The sequence below is a fragment of the Schistosoma mansoni genome, chromosome 6, assembly GCF_000237925.1.
Source record: "Schistosoma mansoni strain Puerto Rico chromosome 6, complete genome".
NCBI lineage: Eukaryota > Metazoa > Platyhelminthes > Trematoda > Strigeidida > Schistosomatidae > Schistosoma > Schistosoma mansoni.
Window position 1 is genome coordinate 10,063,539 of NC_031500.1, and position 9,965 is coordinate 10,073,503.

The following is a 9,965-nucleotide window of genomic DNA, read 5'->3' on the forward strand; positions in this document are numbered from 1 at the left end:
ATAAAAATATATTTATTATTAATTGGTCAGAATTTTGTGGAAAAAGAAAGGTTCAACACCAAAACGCTCTTGTTTGAACGTAGATTGAAAATGAGAGACATTTTTGAAGTCTGAAATGTTCAATAGTAACTAGTTCGATTATATAAGTTTAGCGTTTACTGAAATCTTTAAGATAAGATTAATTTCTTTAAACTGACTGTCATGTCTTAATGATCAGTGACATAATGTATGCCACTTAGTCATAGATTTTTTCTTCAATTAAGTATAAATATATAATTTATTCAAGTTAACTCATTTATGTAAATTTCACTTAGGAGAGGGGACAGATTTATTTTAATAGTTGAGTTCATGAGTTAATTAAAGCTAGACCACAATGGAATACCTGGAATAACTAGTATGGTACTCCTCAACAGTGAGCATCCACGATTCCACTCGAAGGACTCGGAACCCGAACCTTCGATCCTACTCGCGAACGCTTAACCTCTAGACCACTTAGCCGACATCTAATGGTGTTAATTTCTAACTTCAACCAATTTTAGTTTTGCACAATTCTAAAATGATTTCATGTTTCCTCGTAAAATTGTTTTTGTTTTTTTTGTTTTCTCTCTTAACACCAGTTACTTACATTTTCGGTCTTCTTACAACAATGCTTTTAGTCTGGTTAATTAAAGTTTCTGTTGGACGTCTTCGACCAGATTTCATTCAAATATGTCGTCCAACTGAAAATGCATGTCCTCAATGGTATAGAATAATACAAAAAACACGTCAATCTACAGATGAACGCAGTGCAATTGAATCAGATCCACGATTGTTAGATTTAATTGTTGCACAATTAGCTAAACAAGGTAAATATTTAGTTACAGTAGCTACAACACCTTCTCCGGAATCATCAACTAGTCACCTATCAGATGGATTATTTACAAATGCAGATTGTATGGAGAATAATATTTTAAAACTTAAAGACGCTAGGTGAGTGTATGAAATACTTAAAAATGGTATAAAACAAAATAAAGTACTAATTTCTACTAAACTTAATTGATAGTGCAATATAAGACATTATTTTCATCCTACTGATATTGATATTGATATGACTTAAACTCAGTACCTACTACTTTAAACATACAACGCGTTATCCACGGAGCAACTGAGCTTAGATAGCCACTCATTTGATCAATCAATATGAAGATATTAGTTAGGTGATCAATAGTTCCTTGTTGTTGAGATTCAAACGACATTGGTCAATTGTAGTTCTTATCATCAACCACAATATGAATACAAACCTTTACAAGTAACGTTCATTAAGCAGTGATAAATGAAGAACCTTTTTTTGTTTAAAATGTTAATGATGTATCAATATTTTGTTTCGAATGATCTTAATGTTTTAATTGTATTATTCAATATTAAATGCAGAACGTCATTTCCTTCACTGGGAGCAGCTGTTTCAATGTATGCAGCAATTTTTGTGACAGTAAGTCAATCATTATAAATAATCAATTTTGTTGGGTTGCTTTAAGACATGGGAATACTTGACCCTGCTTAATAAATCAATACTTAAATGATAACATTTCAAAGGTTAATGTCGGTAAAATAAATTTGCGTAGTTGATTATGTCATAAACAGCGTAGAATCTGATACAGATATGTGTACATCGATTGAAGTTGTAGCGTCCAGTGAACATAGTACCAGAACAGTAAAACTGGTGACAATTATAGTTTTAATGGAGTTTCGTTCTTGAAATTTGTGTTGATAGTGTTGTTCAGAAACAAAAAAGGCCTATGATTAGACCATCCAAATCAGGGAACACAACTTTACCAAATTCATACACTTGAGCTATCTCAATCGCCTCAACAATAACAGTAGTAATAGTAGAAAGCATTAGATAGAAACAATAATAATTCGTAAATAAACAACGAACTCATTGGATAAAATGTATAACATGATTTATAAGAAATCGAGATATAAAGAAAGATAAAGCATGAATGCGTTCGCATCAGCGTAACTGATTTTGGACTATCCCACCCTGAATCACCAACTACTGATTATAACTACTGAATGGACCCTTACTTAAAACGGGTTAGTCCAATAATCAGTGTCTTCATGTACTGATATAACATTTTCATTTATCACAGCCTAGCTTAGTTCCAACTTGGTTGTACACTAAAAAACACTGTTCGTAGAAACAGGAAGTGTTTAGACATATTTGTCACATTTTTCAACCACCTCATCCGTCGAAATTCCATTACATCACCAACTGTTTTTCCACATTTGCCTAACATTAACGCCAAATCTCAGAGTTTCTCATTTACTAAACAAATACAGTTAATGAAGTTGTTTTATATAAAATTAAAAAACCTCACGCCAATTCTCATATATTAGTTGAATGGAGATTCTCATACACCAGAAAAAATTAATCAGGACAACAGAGTTCATTCTATCCTACCACACTTTAGAGAATGGTAAACTTGTTGATAAGTCGTTGGAAATAGATAGAAAAGAAAACCCCTAGACTTATAATTTATAATATTTGGCATTATTAGCTACAACCTTCGGGGAGATGATATTCGATATGAGTTGAACCACTTAGTTCAATGGCTACGCCCCAATTATATTCAAGTTGTTTTCATTAATAATAATGAAGAAACTCATACTTTTTGACTGAAAAATAAAGATATATACCACTGTATATGTAAACTTGATTTCTCATCCTCTCGAACGTTTATAGTCGCTTCTTTTTGTAATAGGGATGTTGAAAGTATTAAAGAGTACGAATTAATCGCTTTGATAACTGATTGTTATTTTTTGCATTATTTGTTATTGTTTTCTCTAGGTGTATATTACTTCATTATTGAAAAATTTTCGAGATGCCTGTCTTTGCATTCCATTCTTATCATTGCTTGGTGTTAGTTTAGTTGCTCTAATACTTGGTGTCAATAGAGTGATTTACAGAAATAATTGGTTTGAAGATATTTTAGCTGGTTGGATTATCGGTATTTGTATAGCTATATACGTTGTAAGTAAAACTAATTGTTAATAATTCTCTGCATTTAAATAAACTGAAGATAAAGGCTTTTGGAGATGCAAAATCAAATGTTTTAGATTCGGTTCTCGCGTGTGGGGTCTGTATGAGTACTTTTAAGGAGACCCACAATATGATAAACCGGCGATCCAATGCTTATAAGTTTTCAATGGTTATCATGATTTGAGCAATTTAAATAAGCTACTTAAATACATTGCAAGTAGTTAATGTAAAAATGTTTTATGATCACATCTACATCTATCCACGTGAAGTAGAAATTGATAATATTACCCAGAATGATATCTAAACTACAAGAAAAAGAACACCTTAGACGTCAATCTTATCTGAAATTCTCTCCCATAATCTCAAATATCAAAGGGCACATATGTCACAGTTGTCAATTTCTCAGGAGGAAAGTGCATTAATGTACAACTTCATAATCAACTGTAGAATGGTATGTAAAAATGAAATATTCTACCTTATTCCAACCATATTAATCCCTAAATCAAACCTGTCTAATCGGAAGAGATTGAAAGATAGAAAGAATAGGCTGATCTGTTAGATTCATGTTGCCAAAAGAAGTTAATCTAACAGAAAAATCACTTGTTGGATCAATGAAATATGGATATTCGTTTGGTTGAAGACGTTTGTGGAGATTGATTTTATGTAAAGGTGTTTGTTATCATAGATTGATATCAGTCACCATTACCATTTGAAAATTATTGATGACTAAAGGTTATTTTTTTCTCTAACATGAGACACCTCAGCAGTAGTGAGACTGAGTGTGTTATTTTTATACTACTGAGTTGGAAGGCAATTTTCCATATAACCAACTTTCAATCGTCAATACGGAACAACGATTATGCAATACTATTAACAATGACTTACTACTCCCTGCAGAGGTGACTCCTAACTCCAACTTCCAATATTGATGTATTCGGAATTGTAACCTTTACTACTTAAGATGCGAGAGTGGTTTATATCTTTTAATTGCTCTTATATAGTAAACAGAGATTATGTAAGTCTTAGCGGTTGTTATTCGTATTACTTACTCTCGTACTTTGATAACAGCTCTAATTTTATACCTTTGTACTTCTGTGTATTTTTAGTGTTTCAAAGTTTTATACAATCGTGACAAATTGAATGATTTGACAAATTATGATTTAAATCGTCGTTTGCATAGAATTCAGAATTTAATTCAAACTCATCATGATTATAAACAGTCTGAGGTAAGATTAGTTATATACATAGATAAGTATTTCATAGTAAGTTATTACACAGTGGTAGGAATATGTTTCCATTAGTTACACGGAGAAATTTTCATATTTGTAGGAGAGCAAACCTGATAGCTTTCACTTTCATTAGCCAATGAAAGACTGAAAAATCCATATCTTATATTCAACTACATTCTAAATGACTTTAACTATATTTTGACTGGAAGATCTTTGTGAAGATTAGTGTAATTTATAAGTACAATGGTAAACCAGAGAGCGGTAGGTAACTGTTCTGGGTAAGACTATAATTTATGGACGACCTTTGAACGACGCTAAACTGACATTGAGAGTGCCCATAAAATAACTAAGACCAAATGAAGATTATAAACCAGTGTAAGAAATTAGAATTATGATTCGCAGTTGATGGTAAGGGTTAGGAATTAAATTTAAAGTTTTCATTACGGGCGGACATCAGTTATAATGCCAAAATAGTAATTTGCCAAATGGATGAGTGAAATTCGCGCCAAAATCCGAAACCTGTTATCTTATTCCTTCCATAAATTACAGTCTCGCCCTTTTCTGTCCTAGTATATAACTCTTAGGCAGTCCGCACACATGGTCAGTCCAGCGATAAAGCCGTAGACCTTTAGTTCACTCATAAAACCTATCATCTACAAAACTGGTTAAAGTTCAGTGTTTCATGATCTTCGAAAGTTGTCTCAGCTGAAGTCATTCCATTATTTAAGCTACCTTTATAGTAAACTATCTTTACACATTTCTCAACTTATAGAAGTTCCCAGGGTTCTATTTCCATCTCTGGGTTTGCTGATGAATACTGCTGAAGAGTCCCACAGTATGACGAAATGGTCTTCCAGTGCTTCCAGTTCTTTTCAATGGTTGTTTAATTTAGATTAGTTAATCGTTTCAATGAAACTATTCTACTTTCTTTGAAATTGAACAATTTATAGAAAACATCCATTGTCTTTTAAATGAATTTAAATCATTGTAATTTAATTAAATATTAAATTCACTTAGTATTGTTTGTTTGAATCTTCCCATTGATGTTTAGGACTGCAGTTGATCAGTCTCTAATTGGCATATGTGCATACTGTGCGTATTGCATCGATATAGCTTTAATTCACAAGTATTGTAAGCAAAGATGGATAGTGACTAGCAGTGGAATCCAGGACACGCGTTTCGTCCAATCCCGCTGACGAGTCCCGTGACGAAACACGCGTCCTAGATTCCACTGCTAGCCACTATCATTCTCTGCTAATTAAATATTGTTTTTATCATCGCCATTAATAACAATTTATTTTTTATTTCAGTTAAAAATGATGAAATATTTGTGATATTCATACAGGTATGTTTAGATTTATTAAAGGAAATTATATCCTATTACAAATATACATATAGTCTTTTACATAGTAGACTGAATTTGTTTAGGCAACTACTGAAAGCCAGTATCCATCGGACTAGTGGTTTGATCCCAGTATAGAACTCCTCAACAGTATACATACATTACCTGCCACGGAATCGATTCTAGGATTTTTAACCTTAAAATGATTAACTCAACATCGAATGATTTATATTTCCCAATTCAATCAGTTAATAATATAGAATGATATTGAATACATCATTTATTATTTAAGTGAATTAATACAACTAACCGGTCAGATTGTATTGGAATTAGTTAGATGAATATATAATCTGTTAATAGAAGGATGTAGTCTCAGCATTTTGCTTAGACAGTATAATCTGAACATTCTAATAGAATACATCATTAAAATTTAAATTATCAAAGTAATCAATGGTCTTAAGTTTAAGTACTCACTGTGAGACATGAAGGCTCTTGGTCTGATAGATCGTTGATGTGATGGTTGATGATTATCCCCACTAAGGAATCCTATACTATGGCGAAACAAATATCCAATGCTACCTGATTTTCAATGATTGTCTAACCTAAGTCGATTAACGATCTCAATCTAATTCAACAATATCCACAAAAACCCGTTTACTGATAATTATAAGTAATTTCGAAGAACTATTCAATTTGGTAGATGTTATGTCCTCAACTTGATTACATCTAAGACAATATACGGCTTTGACATTCGAATAAGTAGAACCCATGGTAGCAAATCGAAAAGACGGAAGAAAGCAGAAGAAGTGTCTGTCGAGTAAGTGTAAAAATGTATAGAAGCGCAGAAGTATTTGTAGTTTTTAGTGTAGGCTATAACATCATTATAACCCAGCAAGCAGAAATTCTATACATTTGCTCAGTTATACCATACCACCTTGATATTCTAGAAGGTTCTATTGGGTTCTGACTGGATGAAAATCTCTTCAGCCTTTTTAGAACCATTGGAGGCTTCATCACTCTTTCTACGAGCCTTCCCGATAGTAGATAGATGTGATTGTGAGAAAAAATCATTTGGAAGCAAAAAATATCAAAAAAGTTACTTTTGCCACTTAGCGTTTTTGAAGTTTCTTATAGAATCATGAAGATAACCTTACTATATCCTTCTCTATTCTGATTAGCCAAGTACAAAGCTTACTACTGATAATGGTATCTTCTAAAGACGATTCTAAAAATCTAAATTCACTGGGACACTCATAAATATCTATTGTTTTCTGGAATCAGACTACCTTTAGGCATAAAGTTTCTGTCATATTCTCACCTTCTAGTTTCCATTTGAAGTTTAAATATGCAAATATTGTACTTGTTTAGTTCAGTATCTTGAAAGTTCAGTGTTCAAAGACACCTAATTATGATATACGTCTGACGATTATACAGGTAAAATATCCAAACCAGTAATGAAATATCATAATCTTAAAGAGGAAACTTGAATGACCAACACAACGTCATATATTTAATATTTTTCATAAATGCCATTAAATTCATTACAAATTCGACAGTATCTCCTCTTAAATACGAAAATGATACTGATTTCACAGGCCAAGTTTTCAGATGATTGACTGATCGGCTGGTCATGATTTCAAAACCAAGCGTAAAACTCTTACCTAGACAGACATCTATAACCATTATTATTAAGCGTTTGAATTATCCTGTTGTTGGTATTTTAGACTCAATTTTGTTGGCATTTATGCATCCTATGAAGCGTATCTCAACATAGCCATCTTGTTACAAGTTTTAAAGAATAGATGGATTATAGCTAGCGAAGGAATCCAGGACACGTGTCTCGTTCTATTCAGTGGTCTTGAGTGCTGTTAGAGGTATGAGGGCAGTTATCACTTCCCAGTTGCCCACACCGTGGAAGGGTTCTTCTTGAGGTACCTGAAAATGAAATTGGGTTAGAAGTGGTCTTAATGACCTGAGAGCGTGACCGCAGTGCCCAAGGGACAACTGCTTGAGGTCGGTCACACACGACCTTTTCGTGGGCAGTTTTTGTGTCAGCTCCGTACTTGTTGGGACCTTACCGCAGGAGACGGATATCCATGGGATAAGGCGAGGTGTGCAATTTTAGGGTCGACATTTTCTAACCCCACCACTCCTTGTGGGAAGGCAGCATCGCTGCAATTCTGGTTGTCTGAAGGAAACACCTTACCTTCGTCTGTACAGTCAGCAGTACGACTTCGCCTTTGGACCTTGGGTTTGCTGCTTTTAGTCTTACCGCTCTTCAATCGACCTGTCTGGCATGGTAGGACCTCGAGGAACAATTGTTCCAGCTAGTATAGCTCGATTGGTTCATCACGATAGGCAAGCCCGATCACCACGTCAAGGTAGTAACAACGGTCGGGACTTGTCAGCTCTGTGTGCCTACATCTTGATATCGCTTTTCATACTGCGACAAAAAACGAGAACCTTTCGCTACAAATGCGTTATTGACAGAGCTACTGAGTCTAGACAACCACTAACTTGTTTAATAACTATGATGTCAAAATCATTATTTATAAGAGCTGGGATGATCTCATTTTGAAGACCAGTGATTAGATGCAGATGAGTGTAGCTAATGAACCCTCATTGGGATCAAACACGTATCCTATATTCCACTACTGGCTACAACCAACCTATTTTATAGAAAAACACCTTCAATCTTTACTGATTAACCAAGCTTAAATAACCATTTATTTGAAATATGTCAGTTTTTACTCTATTTCTTCTTAATCCCAATTTTCTTTTTTTAATATTTTAGTATATAAAAAACACAAATTATAAAAATCTGATCGAATCCATCTATCATTGATGATTGATCTTCTTTTGAAAAAAAGTGTTCATATTCAAAGATCATTCAAATCATTTTCTCATTTTTTTTCCTTACTCTAATCATGTGACATCATTCTATTTTGATGTCAAATTGGAATCTGATTTAACTAAAACATTTTGAATATCATAATTAATATATTGAACATCGTACATACTCACACACACACACATACCCCCCAGACACACATATACAGCAGATTCAAATATGCATTTGTTGATTTCTCACTGTTTTGTTTTTAATGCTGTTGTTGTCGTTGCTTTTTTTTACTGTTTTTCTTTTTACAAATTCACTCTGGATGAATACACCTAGTAACAACAATGAAATAATTGAGAATCATAATGACGAATAAAAATAATGAAAAGTTGAATTACGTCACTCTTTCTTTTTTTCTTAAATGAATCTATTTGTTTCCAATCGAATTAACAATAGTAATTACTTACTAGGATAATTTTTTCTGGTTAGCGCTTTTTTTAGCGAGTTGGTTTACTATGGGATGGGGTCGCTAACCCCATGCCCAAATCTTCTCCTTTATCCGGGCTTGATACCGGCAGCAGCCCCTGGAGGAGCTACAGGCGGAGTTAACAATAGTAATATACCTATATATATATATATATATATATATATATATATATATATATATATATATATATAATGTATTTTCCAAAAAAACTTCTAGGTTTTATTAATAACCCGTTGTTGTTATCGTTTTTTTAAAGTATGTTTAAAGTATGTTCCTGTTGGGTTTTCTTTACTTTACTTTTCTTTTTTTTTGAAGAAAATATTGTATACTGTTATTGTTTTACTCATCTTTAGATTAATTATGATTCAGTTGATTGGAATCTTGTTAAAAATCACTTCTTTTTTTTCACTTAGGAACTATTGATAATAATAATAATCTTTATTGTTACTTTTACATTATGGTTTATGGTTAGATGGGTAATTTTTGATTTGAAGTTATAAAACAAAAATTTTGTTTGAAAATAAGTAAATATGATTTTGTATTATTTCACTTTGATAGTAACGACGTAATAGTATTTGATATAATGAGTTAATTAGTCAATTAAGCAAATGATAAGTGTTAGCTATTGGAGAAAACTTTGATTTTCTTTTCGAAAGAGTGAGACACATGGCATTGGTTAGATGTGTGATTGAGATTTGGTCTGTACACGATCGATCCTCACGGAATCCAGTCAGTTGATCTTGAAGTTGGGCGTCTACGGAGTCTTTCATTCTGTTTAACAATACCCTGTTGAAGAATTTTCCTGATATTGAGAGGAGAGTAATGCCCCTGCAGTTATTACACTTGCTGAGATCGTCTTTTTTGGTATCTTGATCAGAAGTTCTTCTTTCCAGTGAGAGATACTAAATATTTTATTTATTTATTTTCTATTTCCGGGAGAGTACTTATCAGTTACACTGTTAACTGAGTAATTGAACAACAAATACTAATAACTACTCCCAAGTTTCGAAGTTAATAGATGTTCAACATTCCGATCGTTAATTAGAAAT

General features: G+C 32.9%; 1 protein-coding gene across 1 annotated transcript in view; it reads left to right on the forward strand.

Annotated features, from left to right (window-relative positions):
• The window catches only part of Smp_082300 (hypothetical protein), a gene marked incomplete at its 5' end in the record, with an annotated part of 25,332 nt that extends 16,824 nt beyond the window's left edge, over positions 1-8,508 (forward strand). Inside the window, 4 exons of the mRNA XM_018798215.1 lie at positions 2,828-3,010; positions 4,126-4,245; positions 5,559-5,593; positions 8,385-8,508. Of these exons, the coding sequence (XP_018653179.1) occupies positions 2,828-3,010; positions 4,126-4,245; positions 5,559-5,582 (327 nt within the window). The 3' untranslated portion in view covers positions 5,583-5,593; positions 8,385-8,508. The remainder of the gene's footprint in view (positions 1-2,827; positions 3,011-4,125; positions 4,246-5,558; positions 5,594-8,384) is intronic.
• Between the last annotated feature and the right edge of the window lie 1,457 nt (positions 8,509-9,965).